Raw genomic sequence first — 21,098 nt, 5'->3', positions numbered from 1 at the left:
ACAGTATACGGCTACTTCCGTTTATCAACTTCCAAAATAAAACTACATCCGCCAAAAGGAGAAGGCGATCCTTTACAGTAAAAGGCAGACCGTCGTCGGTTTTTCGTGGGGCTTTACGAATAGGGGACAGCTGGCCGGGGGTATAGGAATCCTGCTTGTGGTTTATCATGTGGGAATGATGAGTCATGTGATGCGCAGCCACGCCCCTTGTCTCTCTGGCCGTAAGACCCTATTGTGTACAGTATATGAATTAGCTTTGAAAGCTCCAATGAGGAGCACTCATTGAAGTCACAGAAACACCATGCTGTATTAGTCAGAAAGATGGATACCCATCTTAATTAAATTATTATTTTTATTATTATAAGTAAATGACATCCAAATATTTCATATAAGTGAGGTGCATAAAGGGGAACTTTCCCCATCATTCACAATCCTTATGTGAAACATGAACACATTTTATCGTTTGATGTACCTGCTGTGGTACATTATTAACACTGATGGTGCACAACATGTAATACTTACAGTATCTTGCCGTATTTTGATGATTTAAAACATTACCAAAACTTTTAAGGATTTCACATACTAGCCCAGGAGCTTACACTACTTCTGTCAACAACAGATACAGCAACAAATCCACTCTCCTTGGGATGGCTGTGTCTTGCAGCGGAAGACGTGTGGTCCAGTCCTCAGGTAAAAAATTCTTACGGCAAACCAGCATCAGTCTTTGTAGCGAAACTGAGAGCTCGGTATCAAATCTTCTGTCTGTGAATGACACTGAGACTAGCCGCTAGTGAGGCGCCGTGTTAGTCCACCTGGTATAGTTTTTCGTGTTAGCTGCTACAATAATAATATCGCTGTAACTTGGTAAATATAAAAGTCCATTAGGTAAATGGAACACTGTTGGCTATTTTTTAAAGTTTTTTTGTGAGGCCTTTAGCATCAAAATAGCTACTTCATTTAAAAGTCTTGTTAATGTATAAGATAACAATACTAAGGCCTTTGTGGTCGTCTTTCTCGTCTTCTCACTGGATCCAGAGGCCTCCTCTGGGCTGCAAGTGGAGACCCGGGTGGACCTCTTCGTACGAGCCACAAAGATGGGGTGAAGCTGCCGTCCCTGATGTGGTCCACAAAAGCCTCCATGCTGTCAAACTTTGTTGTGAGGCTCGCCAAATCCTCCTTGAGAGCACTGAACTGTCTGTAGAGGTCACCCAGAGCGTCTGACAAAGGCTGGATCCTGCATACACATGCTTGGATCAGTGCAAGATCATCCTGCGGTCTTAAGGGGGAGAACCAATTGGTGTGCAGGCTAATGTGTAATGTGTTTGCCAGAAAGACGTTACATAAACACATTAGTCATCACCACTTTGATACACATCCAGTGTTTCTTTGGAACCTTTTTGAGAGTCTTTGCAATGAGCTCATCACAAAGTAGAACCGGCTCGTGGTCATGGATATTGTTAGCTCTGACTGGTCATGTTACATAATTCTTCATTTGACTGTGACTGGGAAAACAAATAAGAATAACACTTTGAAGATGAATATGCATTTTGATGAAATTAGTAATACATCCGGCTGCATGGCGGTTGAGTGGTTAGCACACTGGCCGCACAGCTAGGAGACCCGAGTTCAATTCCACCCTAGGCCATCTCTGTGTGGTTTTTGCATGTTGCATGTTTGCATGTTCTCCCTGTGCATGTGTGGGTTTTCTTTGGGGACTCCGGTTTCCCCCCACATTCCAAAAATAGGTTAATTGGTGACTCCAAATTATCCATAGGTATGAATGTGAGTGTGAATGGTTGTTTGTCTACGTATATGTGCCCTGTGATTAGCTGGCTAGGGTGTACCCTGCCTCTCGCCCAAAGACAGCTGGCATAGGCTCCAGCACCCCCGTGACCCTTGTGAGGATAAGCGGTAGAAAATGAATGAATGAATGAATGAATGACTAAAACACATTTAATTGGTAATATTATATCATATTCAGTATATTATAGACCAAGAGCTTCAAACATAGGAGGTGATGACAGTAGTACTGTTAATTTCATTCATTCATTCATTTTCTACCGCTTTTCCTCACGAGGGTCGCCGGGGTATAGAAGCCTATCCCAGCTGTCTTCGTGCGAGAGACGGGGTACACCCTGGACTGGTCGCCAGCCAATCACAGGGCACATATAGACAACCTACTGTTAATTTGTTTATGTATATATATATATATATATGTATATATATATATATATATACATATATATATATACATATATATGTATACATATATATGTATATATATATATATATATATATATATATGTATATATATGATCAAATAAGCTAACATTACTTGATATTACTTGCAATTTCAGGGGAGCTTGAGCTTGTGAAATAAACATCTTTCTAGTTGGGAAAAGTTTAAGTTTGTTTGGTCCCTTGTGTTAGAGGTATGTGGGGGGCACAGGGTCAATATAATTTTATTGTGATATTATTGTGATTATATATTTTCGTTTTATAAAGAACATATTTTAAATTTCTTTTCAAATTCTGAAGCAACATGCTTTTGGTCATTCCTGCTATACTAGACTGCATGTCTTTTGAGTGTGAGGCTTCCAGTGTGACTCACCTGCTGTATTCCGGAAGGACAGTCACATGGTCATTGATGAGCAAGTCTTTTACTTGAGTCAAAATAGCAAATTTCCAGTTGTCCAGTATTTGTGTTAAGTTGGAGCAAGCCTTGACATCAGTGCGCTCTGCTGCAAACACATGCCTTTAATTTAATGTGATTATAAAAAAAGAAAATGGAAATGTTATTTTGTTACCAACCTTTGTCATACCAATGTGGCCTTTCCTTTTGCCATTTCTGGGACGTGACAACGGGAATCATGCAGAAGAGGAGAACAGCGCTTCTAATGTGCATTTTGTCCTCTTGTATGTTCCAAGTTATGATGCCGACCATTTGTGCTGCTGAGTTACAACTAAGATTTCTTGTTCTTTTTACTGCAAAAAAGTAGGCAAGGAAGTAAAGTTATCTTACCTTTTGCTCTGTGTCGGTGCCTGTAACACAAAACAACAGTGTGTCAAACCTCCAATATGATAGCCACTCCCTCTCCCCATCTGCTCCTGCAAAACATTATCCCATAGGAAATAATGCCAAGCCAGTCATTCAAGTGTATAAAAGTAATAAAAGTAAAATAAAAGCACCTGACACATGCATGTAGTTTTCGATGGAACAGGAAGTCACCTAGTGGGCCGTCCATCCACTCCGATGCAGACGTCAATGTTATGCTCAAGGTTACCATTCATCTATGCTCTACTTTTATTCCCCAAGCTCTGTCTAATCCTGTAGAGGTGTTTAAGAGCAGTACATTCTTGTTGTCTGCTGTAATTTCAATGTGCTCATCACACCACCATGCGGCTTGCAATTGTCCCTGCAGATGTCGCCACTTTTAAAAAGGGAGAGCTTTTCTATGATCACTTCTCAAAATCAAGCAATTTCGAGAGTGCCGCATCCCACTGAAAGACCATTTTGGACATTTCAGAGTCAGTTAAATGTCCTTTGTTGGCCCGTTTCACCACTGAGGAAAATAAAGTGCCAATTAATTGTTCACAACTCGATATGGAGTGCACTTATGCAAATACACATAAGCAGATGCACTTAAAAACAACAATAATTTAAGTTCATACAGTTTGGAGTTGGAAAATATACACACAAATAATCATATACTTAAAATACTAACTTATGTAGTGCTTTGCTTGCAGTAGAAAAGCCAGAGGCCACAGAGGAATGTTGAGGTAGCAACATTCCCATTATCTCTTGCTGGGACAAGAGAGCCTGGATGGAGGAGCCTCAGGAAGGAACCTGGATATACTGAATTGTTTCCTGTTCGAAACTTTGCATAATGGTACCAGTAGGATTACTACAGCTATTCTTCAAAGTCTCTTGTTCTAGTCCTGACCTAACACATGCACACACTGTGTTAACTGTCTAATCCCCTCACTGTGACTCTCACATGATGAAGAAATCCCAGAGGCCAAACACAGCATGGAGACGACGCTCAGGCTCACATGCTACTGGCCAAACATTTCACATATCTCCTTTTTTTGGGTGGACGTCTTCACCAGCAGAAAGAGGGTTCAAGAGAGGATTGCTTTTCCATCGTGATGGACAACATCAGGAGGTATTTGGGGGCGCAAAGGGTCCCTTGGCCCTGGACAAGAAGAGACAACACACCGAATGAATCCAGCCCACTTATACAGAAGGTAAAACGATCAAGGCTGCACTTTGGTCCTATCGCTGGACGTCACGATAAACATTAGCTGATTAAATTATTTATCTAACTTTTAAAAAAATGTACAAAAATCTCAAGGCACTTTACACCTCCACGCATCCTTAAACAACCTCACATTTAAGCAAGAACTTCCCTCTAGGAAAGACACCTTGAACAGAACCAGGCTCTATGGGTGGTAGTCTGTCTCGAACCATTAGAGTCGAGTTAGAGGGACATAGTAGAGGGGACAGAATGTAGATAGAGCAAATAGGACATAGGGGTTTAGTGATTGGGAGAGAGAATGATGGACACAGCAGCCGTCTGGTAACAGTCCCATAATGACAGCAGCAACAGTAATGATCTGATTCCAGCCTCGCCACCACCAATAATGAGTAGATGAGCGTCAAGGTGCAACAGCACCCTTGTTGACCGTGTCTCAGGGGGCAGGGAGTATCAACCACAATCATAATCTAAAATAAAATAAAAAGTCAGGGATTGGTACAAAGACAAATGTTGTGATGTTACCACTTGAAAGTTGAATAATATTAAAGTTTTCATTGTAAGTATACATAATGAAATATTTTTGCACTTTCAATATTATACTAAAATAGTTTTCAATAATTATAATTAAATGTATAATAATAAACTACCAGCATAATGGGTTTTATATTCAATTAATTCATATTTCATTGTATTATTTTCCCCACTCAAATATTTGAATGTATTTTTGAGTGGTAGTTATTTGTTCTGAATTTTATGTAAAAGTAAGTTTGTTTGACTTAAAAAGACTCAATTATGTGTTAGAGGGATGTCCAAACTTTTTCTTGACATTTCAGGTATCAACTTAGCACCAACCCTATGTGAGTAACCGCGGTCTCATGCCGAGCTCACACTGTATTACATCTGGACTGCACGTCGGTTGAGTGGTTAGCGCACAGGCCTCACAGCGAGGAGACCCAAGTTAATTTCCACCCTGGGCCATCTCTGTGTGGAGTTTGCATGTTCTCCCCGTGCATGCGTGGGTTTTTCTCTGGGTACTCTGGTTTCGTCCCACATTCAAAAACATGCTAGGTTAATTGGTGACTCCAAATTGTCCATAGGTATGAATGTGAGTGTGAATGGTTGTTTGTCTATATGTGCCCTGTGATTGGCTGGCGACCAGTCCAGGGTGTACCCCGCCTCTCGCCCGAAGACAGCTGGGATAGGCTCCAGCACCCCCGCAACCCTCGTTAGGATAAATGGTAGAAAATGAAAGAATGAATGTATTACATGTTTTTATTACCTATACACAAACATTACATCAGAAATATGACAACATTATCGATAATGCTGTGTCATAAAGTTGACATGTTGACATCACATGGATGACCACATGATTTTGTATGAAACAGAAATCTACGTCACCACAGCTCTGCAGGCAAATTCGGCTATTGTTTACGAAAACTTCCTGTATACTAGGCTAATCGCATGAACAACAGTGAGAGTTTTTGATGATCAACAAAAAAACTGTAAATGGCTATTCTGTTTTTTAAAACAAAGGTCACAGTCTGATGGCAAGTATTTCTCAGATGTTTTACAACGTTGTTTTCAGCCACGTTGACAAGCTGATCAATATCGGAAATTGATAGTTGAACAATATTGGCATATAAGTTATTTTCATTGTATTTGAACTTTCACCCCAACCTAATTTTACAAAAACAACTTTTGCTTTTCATATTATGACAAGAGAAAAAAATTGTCTTTAATATTTGACTCTACTAAATGATGCTACTAAAATAATTTTCTTCCTCATATTACGAGTTTATTCCTGTAAAATTGTGACTTCTCATTGCAATACAACTTTTGTCTAAACATTTTTACTTTAGTCTGGTAACATTACAGATGTTTTTCACTTGCTTTATTATTTTCATTTTTTGTTGAATATCCTAATGAGACATGAATATTTAGTTTGAAATGAACTAATCCATTATCATTATCAATAAAGTTGATTTTGTTTTTCCTATAGGTGGATGCTGATGAGAATGCCCACAAGACCACCAAGCTCCACGGAGTGGTGGCCACTGACAAACAGGAGCCTGGATCCAAACACATCCACCCCCACTCCTCCATTTATTGTTCCCTTGACTACTTCCTCAAATACCTCCTGGTTCTCAGCAACCTTATGTTCTCCGTTATGGGCCTGCTCGTCCTCGGCTTGGGGGTGTGGGGCCTTATCACCAAAGAATCCCTTGCTCAAGAGAGGATTGGAAGCATCGGCACCGACCCCATGCTGCTGCTGGTGACTGCTGGCCTCCTGCTGACTTTTCTCTGCCTGTCAGGTTGCGTGGGAGCCTTACGGGAAAATGGCTGCCTGCTGAAGGTGTTCTCCGGAACACTGCTAGTGCTAATCACAGCCCAGGTGCTGGCCCTCATCGTGGTGTATAATGTCCAAGTGCAGATCGAGAATGTTCTGCGGTTAGGGATGTTGGCTGCCGTGGCCGGCTACCAGGACGATCTGGATCTAAGGTTCATCACAGATGAGATCCAGTCCAATCTGCAGTGCTGCGGGGCGGACACGTACAGGGACTGGGAGATCAACATGTGAGTGGGGACAGATGGTATTAGTTCATTTTGAACATACATAACAAGGATACACTGAATTACATCATGTTCACACAATTCAACACTGGAATATCCAAGAAGCAGAGCATTTAACTCTACACCTGCCACTGATAGTCTGACAGTTTGAGTGATGGCGCTTACCATCTTTTCCTTTCCTGAAGATACTACAACTGCTCCGCCCCAGGAGTTCTGGCCTGCGGTGTTCCAGCCACATGCTGTTTGTACCCGCGGGGGAATGGAACCGTGTGGAACTCTCAGTGCGGCCTGGGAGCACAAAGGCTGACTGAGTTCAGCGCTCAGAGTGTGGTCTTCCTGGGAGGTTGTCTGGGGGAAATGTCACGGTGGATGCAGCAGCACCAGGGCCTGATTGGGACAGTTGTTGGGGTCATACTGGGGGTGCAGATCCTGACTGTGTTGGTGACCATACGACTCCAAAAGAGGTTGAATGACATCAAGTTAATGCATAACAGGATTTGATGTAAGAAATGGTAGAATGTTTCCCATTTAATGCGCCAATGCAAAAACATGACTAAACTGATCCAAAACAGGAACTGATCATGTGATGAGGTGATGCCAACAGGTGCCATGAGCCAAGCTATCAAGCGAGCAGTAAAAACTGCATAATGGTCCACCCTGTGCCTCCTGATTACCTGCACATGTGCTTATAAAGAGTGCTATACCGCCACCCATGGAGACCTGATGTAATACATATAAACAGATGTGACTCCTATATGTCTATATAAAATTGTCATGATAGAACAACTACATCAATGCATAAAAGTCACCAAGTCTCCAATTTTTCTTGTGGTTCCAACAAGAACCAACTGTCAGGTCATGACGTTTATCCTGCTTCTTGAAGCAAAAGCAGCTTGGCTATGGACCGCTACAAATGCCCTGTTTTCATCTTCAACAGCACTGCACTTGCAAGTACCTTCTTGTCTTGAGTAAGTTTCTGCTAGTCTTCCACTCAACACACCATCCTGCAACACAGGACCTAGCCTGTAGATGTCACTGTTTTTCTTTATAGCTGATCCTCCACTCCTCAATGAAGTGATTTCTACTAAGAATGTTGCCCATTCATTGAAGCCAAAGATGGCAGATTGTCCACTGGTGAAGTCACTCACAGAATGTGACTTTCCACAGAATCTCCGGCCTCTCATCTCTTTAACCAACTGCGTGGGTGGGCCAGCAAAAGACCCAACCGCTTCCTGCTTTTTCTAACTCCAGGAGAATCGTTTTGAGCCTGAGACAACCAGGCAACTGCGGTCTTGAGATTAGTCCACCCAGAAAAATGTATACGTTTTGTGATGGCACCTCGGGGACGGACATTGACATTTTGACTACAGCCTCGTTTGACCTCTGGATCTGCAGAGGGAATGGGCTATGGAGTTGCTGCTAATCCACTTTTGGCTTTCAGAGAAAATCTGGTTCCTCAATTCACCTTTTACACACCACAATCTACTTAATGCTATTTGCACTCGAAGGTTGCCTTATTTTCCTTATTGTCTAGTGGTCTTAAATGTGCAGCTGGGAAAGTGAAACATATTAACCAAGAGGAAACCTAAATTTAATAAGGAATTTCTAACAGGAATGTTAGTTAAGTGTACATATCTGGCCATTTCCAAACTATAAACAGGTCATCCAATACAGTGATGCCTTTAATATGGCAGAACAAATATGACTGCACAGCCTCTTGCTGTCTGTCCAACTAACTGTTTTGCCATCTAGTGGTCGTACGTGGAAGGGCGTTTCATTTAATTTTATTTTAGAGATGAATCAATTCATCTGTTTACATTAATAAACTTATAAACTTACTAATAGTAAGTTTATATTCATTCAGTCAATTTTCTTAATAAGAAATGTAGAAATGACACGGCAAAAGAGTATATAGCAGTGGGAGGCGGGGGGAAGAAACGACAGAGTGAAGCCTCTTCGCTCTGCTTCTCTCCTCTCAGCTGACATATGTGTGTGTGTGTGTGTGTGTGTGTGTGTGTGTGTGTGTGTGTGTGTGTGTGTGTGTGTGTGTGTGGGGGGGGGGGGATGAATAAGTCAGAGTGGGACCTCTTCGTTATTTTTCAACCGTTCCTATCCTCCGAGGTTATAGTTGAAAGGTTAAATGCTATAGAAGTCCTCATTACACGTGTAGTTAACGTATTGTTGATTTAATAAAACTACGTGTATCAACATGGGGAAGAGTAAGAATCGTACTGAGGAATCTGGGAAGGTGGTTAACAATGTCGGAGAGAAAGCAAGGTAATTTAAAGACAGTAGATTTGGCTAAACGCTTTGCTGTTAGCATTAGCAACTAGCATGCTATCGGCTAGCCTCCCTGTTGAGCTATGTTTTAGCTGACAGAAGTCATGAGACAGAACAGTGTGAAATGTTGTTTACTCGGAAGTATATTTATTGGGTATTATTATAAAGTATATTTATTGAACTCCGAATATAAGAATGAAGTTTGAAGAAGTTACTCACTATCCTTAACTGCCACTTGTTTTGCTTCAACTTATGTGTTTGTTATTGTTATGAAAGCATCCCATCGATTTTCAAAGTTGAAATGAGATGGTAAGAACATAACGGAAGTCGTAGCCTGACACTTGTGCTCCGATGTTGTTCTACTCTTTCGTAATTCTAAAAATCAATCTCTTTCAACATGTCAGCTCCAAGAAAAAGCACAAACGAGATACTCGCGTCCAAAAAGACAAACAAAGCGACCACCTTGAACACATCCCCTTCAAGCTGCAGGAGATAATGAAGAGCAAGGAGAGGATGAAAACCGGTACTAAGAAGGCAAATAATTCAAAAGCTGGTGAGTTAAGAATACAGTTATGTTCAAAATTATTCAACCCTACCGAAGTAATTTACTTTAGCAAATTTGCCATTAATTTTTTTATCTTGTTCATCAGAGCAAAAAAGGACAAATGCAGTTTTTGTAATATTTCAACAAATATCCTTTGTGTAATTACAGATTACACTGCCCAGAAGGAGCTGAGTATAGTAATCATTTAAAATCTGCTGGATTGTTGGTCATTATGATTTTACAAGTCAATTTACAATTACAAGTCCTTGTAACATTTCATTGTAAACATGATTGTCGATTTATTTCCAAGAACCCTTTCCCACAATGGTGGTTGAATAATTCTTAACGCAACTGCAAGTGCTACTGTGTTGTTACTGAGGTTAAGCCACTGGTGATGTTGCATGTTCTGTTGTTTTTTTATTTCAGCCACCATCCTTAGAAGAAAGCCAGAGGAGTCAACAATCGGAGACATCCCCGTCCCAATTTTCAAGCGAAGAAAGAGAGAAGGTATAAAACAGTACTTCCAGCGCATGGAGACGGAGTCGAAACACGTCCTCTTCCTCACCAACAACCAAGTGGAAAGGAAACCAGAACTGGATGCAGATGAACAAGAGAAGCCTGCAGATCAGGGCAAGTCTATTAAAAAGAAAGAGTAAGTTCAAAATCAAAATTTATACAAAACATTTCTTGACAACAGGGAAGCACTGACAGATCTAGTAACTAAACATTGAGGCACAACATTTTAGAGTTATGTATATATGACAGCAACATATTTGAGGAGAAGAAAATAGAAAAAGTTATAAGGGAATTCCTCGACAACACATTCTGATATCCGAAGATCTCACGGCATGCATTAAGGGCACCTATGATGCTTTTCCCACTTTTCTGACCTCTAAATGTAGTTAAAATGTTGTATTCTTGTGTTAAACAACAAATTTAAACAACGAGACGCAGACTGCCCCTAGGTCACATGTTTGCATTATCATGTCTCATTTGTTTCAGGTATGACAAACTAAGACTTCAAAAGCGTCAGCAGAAAAAGTTGAACCGACAAGAGGCCAGGCTGGAAAAAGAGATGTTCCAAGGTAAGAACTCTGTATAATAACGAATAACGATTAAAGCTAAATTGGAAATTGGACTAGTAGGATCACTTACACAGGTATACAAAATTTGATGAAGTTACAGAAACAAGAACGAAAACATATCTTTTTAGCTAAATTGAAGCCGCTGATGAAAAGTGACATTGACTTTGTCATAACAAGTTGCATTTTTTCAAAAATGTAATCTCCTTTTTATACTCTTGCACACTGAAATTCATAAATGAACATGAAGCTGTTAAGACAACAGTATTGCTCAGTAGCTTCTACGGTTTAAAAATACAACTTGCAATTAACAGGCCAATGTGGTGGGGAATTGGGATTGGACCTTACTTTACATTTGTATGGTGAGGTACTGTGTTACTTAAAAACGCCTCCTCCAGTTCATAACTATTTTATGATAGCCATATTTTGACTTTGGATTAAATAACTTCCAATGGACAAAGCTGAAAGAAACAAACAAAATGAGTCAGTTAAGCTGGTTATGCTTATCTGTGTATAGATAACATTCCCTTTGGAGAGGTTTCCATGGCGCCTCCTTCTCTAACCAGCAAACCCAAGAAAGCACCCATCAAATCTCGGGTAAGACAAGCTCTCAATGAACGTTTAACAGGCTTCACATGGTAAAATATAACATTTCTTTCCTCTTGCCTCCTGACCCCCACAAGGTCAACAGGGAACTGCTTCTCAACTCACTCCTTGGCCACACAATGGTGTCCACCACCAAGTCCTCCATGGCCAAGCAGAGGATCATGGAGGAGGAGAGGGAGCGGGCTGTGCAGGCCTACCGCCATCTAAAGAAGCAGAAAATGCAGCAACAGGAGCAAGCAAGGACTTTAAAGTGCAAGGGCCTCCAGTGATGGAGCTCCAAGTGTGCTCATTTATATTCTTCTAAAGTACATTAGTGGTTGTGGGAGTGGGAAGAGCAGTCCAATGAAGATGAAGGTCAGTAGGAAACAGACATTTGCATCCCCAGGTTGGGAGCACACATTCAAATAATGTCATCTTGAAAAGAAGACATGCATTTCAACAACGTACAACAGCACAGACAACTGTAGACTTACTCTCCCCTCTGATTTTGTCTATTTATTACAATATATAATACATAAAAGGTTGCTCTAATGCTTATACAGTACCCTCCAGACGCCACTAGATGGCAGTGTTTAAAAAAAATCATTTGCATGTCCTCAAGCGAGTCTCTCCAGCTGGTCAATGGACTCGATGCCTGCCTGTAAGGTGCAGGCCGCCTCTCAATCAAAACTTGCCTTTGAAAGATAAAATTACAACCAAATCTGACAGATAAATGTCCTATTGTCAGGAAAATACATGTTTAGATCCTGCAAAGTTTTCTCCGCTTACTCATTTTTCCCATAGTAAATAATGGCAACTTACTTAATTTGCTCCAGGATTAAACTGCCACCTCCATAAACGGAGGTGGCGTTCATCTTTTGAAGCATTTTTTTGCCAAGCTTCTGGTAGCATTGGCTTTGTGGATACAGTTAATATTTACCGGTACATAATAATATACAGTACTGACCTGTCAGACCCCTTCCTATTACCTATTTACTTTACATCCAGTGTGGCTAAATGTGCCTCATCAAGATCTTATTGTCTCAAGATAAAAAAAAAACAATACTCTGTTGCATGCATTGTAGTTACTTATTTGGTATATAATAACATTATGTAATATCAGTTTTTATGATCCTCATACAAGGTAACATTTAGCCTGCTCTCACACACACACCCTTTGTTTCTTGTCTTTGTTGAAAAGAATGAAGATTTGAGTATCATATGTCTACATGAGTAATTGATGGGAGACTCTCAGGGAAAATTGATCATTTTGATGTAATTAAATATTTGCACCATGCTATGGTTGCCTCAAGTGTGGAGACTTGCATGTGCAAAGGTACCCCTGATTTACAGTAGATGCTCACTTGTGTGAGCCTTCAGACAGAAATGAATAAATCACGTCCGCCTTGCTTATTAACATGCAGCCCAGGTTATTTGCATTCATAATCCTTTAAAGGCTTACCCTCAATCCAGCCATGAACAAAGCCTTTATTGTAATAATTGACTTCTTGCGACAATATGACCAAACAAGGACCAGCTCGTATTTTTTGTCAGTTATACTACATAGAAGAAATGGAGGTGGCATGACTACTCTGTGTGTGCGTGCATGTGCATCTTTGTTTGACCAGCAAAGTCCAGCTTAAGTCTCTGCCTGTTTGTCTGCTTGGAGGTACCACAGTAACAAGAGAAGGCAGCTGTTTGTGATGGCGAGTGGCGACTGCTGAGGCCATGCGGCACGTGTCCAATGCATGTGCTGCATGACGGCTCTTCATGTTGTCGAGTGCTTTGTGGTGACTTTGGCTGTCATAAGAATGTGATATCTGGGTTAAGTTGCTCTGTGAGTTAATGTGCTAACCGATGCCAAAGGCTTCAAGCTTTAAGGAAAACTGCATCCTTATGTGAACCATCATTACACGCCTTCTCTTTTCCACGCGTTCCAAAGAGAGAAAAAGGGCAAAAAAAATGGAAACAAGACGCATAGGAACAACTAAGACAACCAAATTATCTGCAGAGTATTGGCCTTCATTCCATGTTTTGTTTATTCACGACTAGATGGGCCGTGTTGTGTGATACATGAGCACATAACATAGCACAATATCACAGTCAATAGAGTCAATACAGTTGTCCCTCTGGGGTACCTTTTCCCGTTTATTTTGGGTAGGTGTAAAAAATGTTTCTATCACTGCAGGATTTATTGGAGCAATCTGCTCCTCGCCATACATTGTACACAAAGCCTTTCCGTTGATGGTAAGTTAGTAAATACCCAGGACTTAATGGAAACTGTCCTTTGTCCAACAAATGGTGATGGTGATAGATGATATTGACAATGAGAGCTCTATCTCAGGCACACATGAGTAGTATACCTTTTGAAATCATTGGGTGTTTTGGCCTTTCAACACTAGATGCCCTCATCAAAGGCGGCCAACTACAGAACGATCAAGCCTGTGTCCCATGTCCAATTATGATTAGAGTGGTGCGATTCCGACCTGGGATCAAAAACTACCATGGCAGACCAGGTCGTTTTTATCTGTTAAAATTTGGATATATTTTCCTGTGAATGCATGCTCAACTGCATCCTTTTTGCATGTCAGTGTGTGCTCTGCTTTAAAGGGCTCAACTTGTGAGAAAATGTTTGAGTGAGACTTCATGGTGTGCAGGGCAACTTTATGGTTGTCCCAAATCTGGCTTACCACCACACACCCAATACTCTCTGCAAGTCCATGTGCTGGTAACTCCTTGCCAAATCTTTTAAGCATCGCATGGGCAGCCCGTACAATTGCAATCAAGCGTTTGTGATAACTTGCAATGAGTCTCTTACAGTGCTGTGGAGGAATTTTGGCCCACTCATCTTTGCAGAATTGTTGTCATTCAGTCACATTGGAGGCTTTTCTAGCATGAGGTGTCTTTTTAAGGTCATGCCACAGCATCTCAATAGGAGTCAGGTCAAGACTTTGACTAGGCCGCTCCAAAGTCTTCATTTGTTTTTCTTCAGCCATTCAGAGGTGGGCTTGCTGGTGTGTTTTGGATCATTGTCTTGCTGCAGAAACCACGTTGGTTTCAGTTTGAGGTCACCAACAGATGACCAGACATTCTCCTTCAGGATTTTTTGGTCGACAGCAGAAGTAATGGTTCCATTTATCACAGCAAGTCTTCCAGGTCCTGAAGCAACAAAACAGCCCCAGTCCATCACACTACCACCACCATATTTTACTGGTGGTATGATGTTCTTTTTACTTTTTTGCTGTTATTTTACAACAGACACACATCTTCCAAAAAGTTCAACTTCTGTCTCGTCAGACCACAGAATATTTTCCCAAAGGTCTTGGGCATCATCAAGATGTTTTCTGGCAAAATTGAATTTTTGTTCAGATTAAGTTTGACAAACAAGCAAAAAAAGCATTGGAAGTCATCAATATTTTGAGTAATGAACTGATCCTCACTTTTAGTCTATGTTGAAAGAAGACTTATACTGCACTGATGATGCTTTTAGTTTGTTGGAATGTAGTTTTAAACATTCCACGATGTCCTCGTAGGCTAGCTGACATTCACAGATGACTTCATGACGACTCCTCCCCACAGGGGATCTGATTTGACAAGAACAGGTAGTCTTTTTCTGTAATTCAGCCATGAGTGTGTGTACAAAGCATCATTTGCATGATTGTTGGCAGTCGTGCTGATGTAGTTCATAGCTGATGTCATGGTTTTTTTTTAGACGGCTAACTATTTGAGGGAAAATCAAGAGCACCTCTGCTGATTGTGGCCAAATTGAGTACTCCATTTTGCCTCCAATTTGCTTCAAGACACAATAAATCAACAAACAATTGCACACAATCGACAGAATAATCAATCGATTCATTATTCCTGGGCGAACCATGTGTCCTCATCTATTTCCAGTTTGTGCACAATGATGCCCTTGTCAGTGAGTCGCAGAGGCTGCTAGCACTTAACGGAGTGGTTGTGGTAGTGGGGGGAGTGGGAGTGGCCCGCTGCTAGACAGTGTGTGCAAGCGTGTGATAACTACACATAATAGAACCTCTCCGTGTGCAAAAAGCAGCCAGAAGTGTGTAGACTCATGCAAAAATTATACACCTGAAGTAGAATATTTTATTTGAATCAGATTAACAACATAATCTGAACAAAGAAGGCCTGTTTTGCCACAGCACATATATTTATTACCACCTCATGACCATCCAAACTTATGTGTGAATTATAACTACTGTATGTCATAACTATGCAGAAAGTCTGTCACAGCAACAAAAGAAGTTCCACTTGTGGATCTTATGTAAAATCAAAGCACAGAACCAAAGTGTAGCTATCCATCAGACAGAGAACATAAGCCAGGGAGAGCAGACAATGTGCTCTCGACTGTTTGTGAGCGATATGGTTGCTAAGAGGCCAAAGAGCCCACCGACTGATGCAGTGAGCTGCTGCGACTGCTGCACTGGTTCAAAGAGGAGGCCGAGGCACGACGCATCATCATATCCTGGTCCATCTGTGGAAGGACGTAATGGTTAATCTCAACAAAGAAAAGAGGAGGGATTGATTTATTAATAGAACACTCGCCTTCGTCAGACCCTTGGTAATCAGGGCGATTTCAGTGGGCTGGTAGACGCAGCTTCGCAGTTGTCCATTGTAAGCGCCGTATGGCGACACTGGTTTTGTGGGCACTGAGAAGGAAAGATAGGAAATGGTGTCTTGTTATGTTTATGATGCACTGGATTGTCATCATTTGGTGTATGTCAGACAAGGTGAGGGTTGTAATCAAAACGTATAAATTAAGCATGGATGTGATTACTACTGTGATTAAGTGTGGGTGGAATTTGTAACCGTGTCATTACGGAATATGTTCTTAAGGGACAGTCATTTTCTACCGCTTGTCCACACAGAGATTGCTGAGGGTGGAAGTAAACTCGGGTCTCCTAGCTGGGTGGCCTGTGCGCTAACCATTCGACCCCCGTGCAGCCCAGAACATTAGAGTAGTTAGTGTAAATCTTGTATGGCATTATAGATTTACTATCCACTGAAGTTTTAAGGCTTCAGTTACTATGAATAAAATATCACTCTTGGTTTTATTGGATTGTTAAAAAGTTCCAGTTTTTTGGTCACCCTGTATTTCAACAAAAGACTACAGCTAATCTTTGTGAAAAAGCCCATTACTAGTCTCAACTTTCATCTGTGTTCTTTTACTTTAATTTACTTTTTTTTACATTTACATTACAAGGTGTTAATATTTCAAAGATTCATTTTTCAATAACCAACATTCTTAATATTCTTAAATTTCCTATTTCACCTTTCTTTTTGCTAACTTTCTTCCTGTAACCAATCCTTCATTCTAATAATATTTTGACTTCATTCTTGTAACATTACAACTTTTTTGCAACCTAATTTTCTTGTTCAATTATATTTTTCAAATGTGCCGAGGGCATTGAGCCCCAAATACCGATGACCTGTATTATGGACACCCCTGATCTAAATACCTGGCAACACGTGAGCAGCAAGGTAATTGTGTATTTCCTTCAGTAAAACATGTGGTGGTAGTGTAATGTTCTTGAGCTGCATGAGTGCTGCCGACACTGGGGAGCTGCGGTCCATGAGGGGAAACAGAAATCCCTGTGTGCTAACAATGGTGCTCACACTAAATATCGTCATATTGGGCACTGTTTGTACATTTCAGGTGAACTCACTTGTGTTGCCACCTATTTAGATAGGAGTGGCTGTGTTGTGTGATTTCCAGTGAAGATTACTCCAAAGTAAATCCATTGGGATAGTAGAGTACTATCAGTATATCATATTACCTGATGGAGGCTCCTCCATCGTGAAGGCTTTATTCTCCATGTACACAGTCTGGTGAGGTGGCTCTGGCTCTTTGTGAATGTTGTCGTACACCAAGCTCCTGGCTGGGTAGATGTGGTCCCCATCATGTGGGGGGTCCAGGTCCAGGTCCTCCTGGGTCAGTAAGCAGATTTCCGGAATGGCGTACAGGAGCAGGAACACCCAGGCATTGGATACCACGGCCACAGCGAGTGTGGGATCATCCCAGCTGGCGTCACCGAGCACTCTGTTCCCGTGGATGTACATGACGATCCAAGCCACCCATATGGCCACGGTGAAGAGGCCTGACGCCAGAATGAAAGCTCCATCTCGCCGCCACTGCTTGTGCTTGTGTGTCAGCGAGGGCACGGCCATCAGCACAGTGGCAAGCAGCAGGGCCATCACGTAGGTGAGCGCCATGACAAAGTCCTCATTGGCAAAGCTGCAAGACAACTCGGAGATGTCGGTACCACCCGGTGGATTCCGCACCACTGTGATGAGGAGCCACTCTGTGTTAATGATGACTTCTACTAGCCAGAGCCCCAGTGCTCCCAGGCATAGCATCCAACTCCTGGGCCCGCGACCCCTTCGCTCCAGCAGGGCGAGCCACAACCCATGCATCACCAGGCAGGCCAGGCATCCCGAGATCAAGACACCGAAGAGGAACCTCCGCGCGGCACAGCTGGTGGAGTAGCGGCCCACGATGAAGGCGAAGGTAAGACCAAAGAGTCCCAGGGTGAATATGAGAACGCCTGCCTGCAGGGCCACCATACCTTTCCTCCTCTTGTCTGTCACAAAGGGCAGGCATGCCATGAGGATGATGAAGAGAACAAAAGAAGTCACCACGCCAGTGGCGGCCAGGGCTTCCACTACAACACCCCACACTGTGGTCAAGTCACACAGGTTGTAATAAATCGAGCCGATGCTGGCACCGCATCCTTTGGGCGGAGTTGTCAGAGCCATGCCTTTCTTTCAGGTACTGAACGTTCCAAGATGCTGCAAACACAAACACTATGAGTTATCTAATGTGTGCTTTTTTTGTTGAGCACACTTATTTATTCATTCATTTTCTACCGCTTTTCCTCGCGAGGGGTGCTGGAGCCTATCCCAGCTGTCTTCGGGCTCGAGGCGGGGTACAACCTGGACTGGTCGCCAGCCAATCACAGGGCACATATAGACAAACAACCATTCACACTCACATTCATACCTATGGACAATTTGGAGTTGCTAATTAACCTAGCATGTTTTTGGAATGTGGGAGGAAACCAGAGTACCCGGAGAAAACCCACGCATGCACGGGGAGAACATGCAAACTCCACACAGAGAGGCCAAGGTTGGAATTGAACTCGGGTCTCCTCGCAGTGAAGCCCGTGTGCTAGCTGCTCTAGCCCTGAGCACACTTAGTGAAACTAAAATTATTTGGCTTACGTACACTATTATTGTAGAATTATGAGGGATTATCTTTATTGCCGTATTAAATATAATTATAGTGACCTAGCTCATGCAAGAATCAAACCCAGATAGCAGTGAATATGCTATCTACCCTTCCCCAAGCGCTGCTTCTTTTTACAAAACAAGCTCAACCAAAAGTTATTGTATTTGATGATTCCCAGCAAGAAGAAAAATATTTTAATGTGACAAAGTGTGTCTGACAATGAATGCTCCTCCTCGGGCAGGCGAGGTTGCCACACATCCGGCTTCTCCTGAGCGATACAATTTGGGGAAACACCTTCTCTAGGCCGGCTAGCCTCTCGCGCTAGCCTGATGACCACCGATTAGTGGTGAGTACTTGTTTGAGGCATATTGTGGGTTGAAGATTGGATTGTGTCATGTGTGAACAATGGTAACCAAAGAGAGAAGGAGAGGGTTCTGGAGCCCAGTCTAATCCAATCCAATTTGCTTCCCAAATTTGAGGAGAATATGAACATCAAGCTAGCAGAAGGATTTCGAGGGAGGGGGGAGCGAGTTGTGTCAAAAATAGGGCACAGCCATGACTTTTAATTTGCTGGTGGTCCCAGAGCATAATATGCATCCCCTGTAAACACACATATATAATACTGTACAATACAATATAATACAAATATAGTGTAGAAATAAGGCAAATACATAATCAATGAGCTTCTCTAAATCTAGACTGATATAAAATAAGATTGGCCAGATAATAAGACCATACTTCTTGTAGACATTTTATTAAATGTAATATTTACCAAGATTTTGTCAATACAGAACCAAAGCAACATTATGACATCCTACCTGTCGCAGGTCTAACAGGTGATCCAGGTAGACCTATGGCCCAAATGCTCAATTGTTATTATGATTGCAAGTCGCAGGCTTCTCAAGCAGATCATCCAACCAGTTTCCTGCTCACTGACTGTGTTTTCCCAGTGGACTCACGGACCAATCCCGCCACTCCTTCCCCCATCATGTCATCTGTCCTCTACAGTAGTCTCGGGCAGGTCATGCTCCGTCAACTGGGGACATCCAAATGGACGTCACATCACCACCTCCACCCTCTTGTTCGCATCCAACCTCTCCTTTGTTGCTGCAGCTTTGCATACTCTGCAAGATTAGGAGTCAGCCTACTTATTTGTTCCAGTAGGAAGCTTAGGTCCAAACAAAGAGGCCACTCACCTCCTCTCAAGTGGCTCATTTCCACTTGAGTTGGACCCGTGAAAATGGGTCACAACACATTGTTGTCATGCACAGACTAATGCTGATTAATGGCCTTTTATTATTAGCCTGATTAGATCACTTTTTGTGATGAGACTTCCTCCTTAGACTTTCAGTTGACATATTTCCATCACGTAAAGGACCCAATGAGTTTTCATCAGTGGACAAAAGTGATATATACTGTGTTTACATTGAAATGTCAACCATATATTTTGAAATGTATATATTTTTCAATTAAAGCTGCATGACTGAGGAACTGTTGATAATGATAAAGTATGATCTAATCAACTCAACTAAGATAACAGGTAATCATTTGGAAGGCAGCAGAGGGTTAAATATTGTTGTTGTCCTACACTAAAAAAGAAAGCATTACTGTACACTTAATTTACTGCGCCATCTGGCGGACAAAAGCCTGATAGGCGTGCAAGCAGCATTAGACAACCCTAAAAATGTATGATTGGTTTGTTTAAGGTCAGGCTACACAACCATTATTATAAAAAATATTATATTTCCCTCCAAAAAGCACTGACGAATTTTGTAAAACTCTAATATTTTAATACTCCATGAATAACTACTGTTGTGATAATTAGAAAAATTGCAAAACGGCTAATTCAAATGTGTATATAAGTTTCAGAATATTTTGTTATTTTTCATAGTCAATATGTATTTGTTTTTTTGTTTCTTCTGTCATATAACATCTTTTCTTTCAGGTAGTTTTCTATGAACACATTATGTATTCTCCATATGAATGCAATGTGTTTCTATCAAAATGCATGTGTGTGCGTTTTGTGGTCCTATTTCAGGGGGGCGCATCCCCCCCTTTTCCCCCAGGGTTTAATGCTAGATTAAGGTCATTCAGGACATCTTTGCTGGCTGGCAATAAGCCTGCACTAAAAGTCATGTTTATACTCTCTCGTGGTGCATCGATCCCTCAATGGATCTGGTCCTGAGGGGGTTATCCAAATCCAGCTGTTGTCAAATCAACCCCCCATTTTTGCATTGCAGCCCTGTTTGCAGATTCTCGATAGGAGCCCATCACGAAGGTGACAACAGTGTGACCTTAATGAAGGACATAGTATTCAAGCGTAGACATGTTTGTGCAGCTTCCATTTGGCTAAAGGTGCAAGTGTTTGGGCTGTGTAATTACTTTTCTAAGCAATCTGTCATTGGTGATGCTATTCTTCAGGTCCAAAATTGCAAAAGTTTGAATTTTGCCTTGAAATTTCTTTGTTGTAAATAAGTCCATAACAGTACGAATACTACTTGTGGGCTAAGACCGCACAGTACTCTATA

The 21,098-nt window shown here is 41.6% G+C and overlaps 4 protein-coding genes across 4 annotated transcripts; 2 read left to right on the top strand and 2 right to left on the bottom strand.

Annotated features, from left to right (window-relative positions):
- Window positions 1-467: 467 nt before the first annotated feature.
- LOC144901897 (uncharacterized) lies at window positions 468-3,329 on the bottom strand. Its single transcript, XM_078797408.1, has 4 exons — window positions 3,190-3,329; window positions 2,812-3,042; window positions 2,612-2,741; window positions 468-1,234 (listed from the first exon to the last, which is right to left on the bottom strand). The coding sequence occupies exons 2-4, from the start codon at window positions 2,942-2,944 to the stop codon at window positions 991-993; spliced, it is 507 nt and encodes a 168-aa protein (XP_078653534.1). The 5' UTR covers window positions 2,945-3,042; window positions 3,190-3,329; the 3' UTR covers window positions 468-990.
- A 705-nt stretch (window positions 3,330-4,034) lies between these two features.
- Window positions 4,035-7,636, top strand: tspan10 (tetraspanin 10). Its single transcript, XM_058049801.2, has 3 exons — window positions 4,035-4,248; window positions 6,262-6,836; window positions 7,019-7,636. The coding sequence occupies exons 1-3, from the start codon at window positions 4,054-4,056 to the stop codon at window positions 7,332-7,334; spliced, it is 1,086 nt and encodes a 361-aa protein (XP_057905784.2). The 5' UTR covers window positions 4,035-4,053; the 3' UTR covers window positions 7,335-7,636.
- A 1,277-nt stretch (window positions 7,637-8,913) lies between these two features.
- ccdc137 (coiled-coil domain containing 137) lies at window positions 8,914-13,268 on the top strand. Its single transcript, XM_058049802.2, has 6 exons — window positions 8,914-9,110; window positions 9,518-9,666; window positions 10,084-10,309; window positions 10,660-10,742; window positions 11,257-11,336; window positions 11,423-13,268. Exons 1-6 carry the CDS (start codon window positions 9,043-9,045, stop codon window positions 11,612-11,614), a joined length of 798 nt encoding a protein of 265 aa, XP_057905785.2. The 5' UTR covers window positions 8,914-9,042; the 3' UTR covers window positions 11,615-13,268.
- Window positions 13,269-15,416: 2,148 nt separating this feature from the next.
- LOC131103484 (G-protein coupled receptor family C group 5 member C-like) lies at window positions 15,417-19,663 on the bottom strand. Its single transcript, XM_058049800.2, has 4 exons — window positions 19,389-19,663; window positions 17,120-18,131; window positions 15,888-15,991; window positions 15,417-15,816 (listed from the first exon to the last, which is right to left on the bottom strand). The coding sequence occupies exons 2-4, from the start codon at window positions 18,096-18,098 to the stop codon at window positions 15,712-15,714; spliced, it is 1,188 nt and encodes a 395-aa protein (XP_057905783.2). The 5' UTR covers window positions 18,099-18,131; window positions 19,389-19,663; the 3' UTR covers window positions 15,417-15,711.
- Window positions 19,664-21,098: the final 1,435 nt, after the last annotated feature.

Source organism: Doryrhamphus excisus, linkage group LG16 (assembly GCF_037039965.1).
Source record: "Doryrhamphus excisus strain RoL-2023G ecotype Guam linkage group LG16, RoL_Dexc_Guam_v1.1, whole genome shotgun sequence".
NCBI classification, from domain to species: Eukaryota; Metazoa; Chordata; class Actinopteri; order Syngnathiformes; family Syngnathidae; genus Doryrhamphus; species Doryrhamphus excisus.
This window is presented reverse-complemented; position numbering and strand designations above follow the sequence as displayed.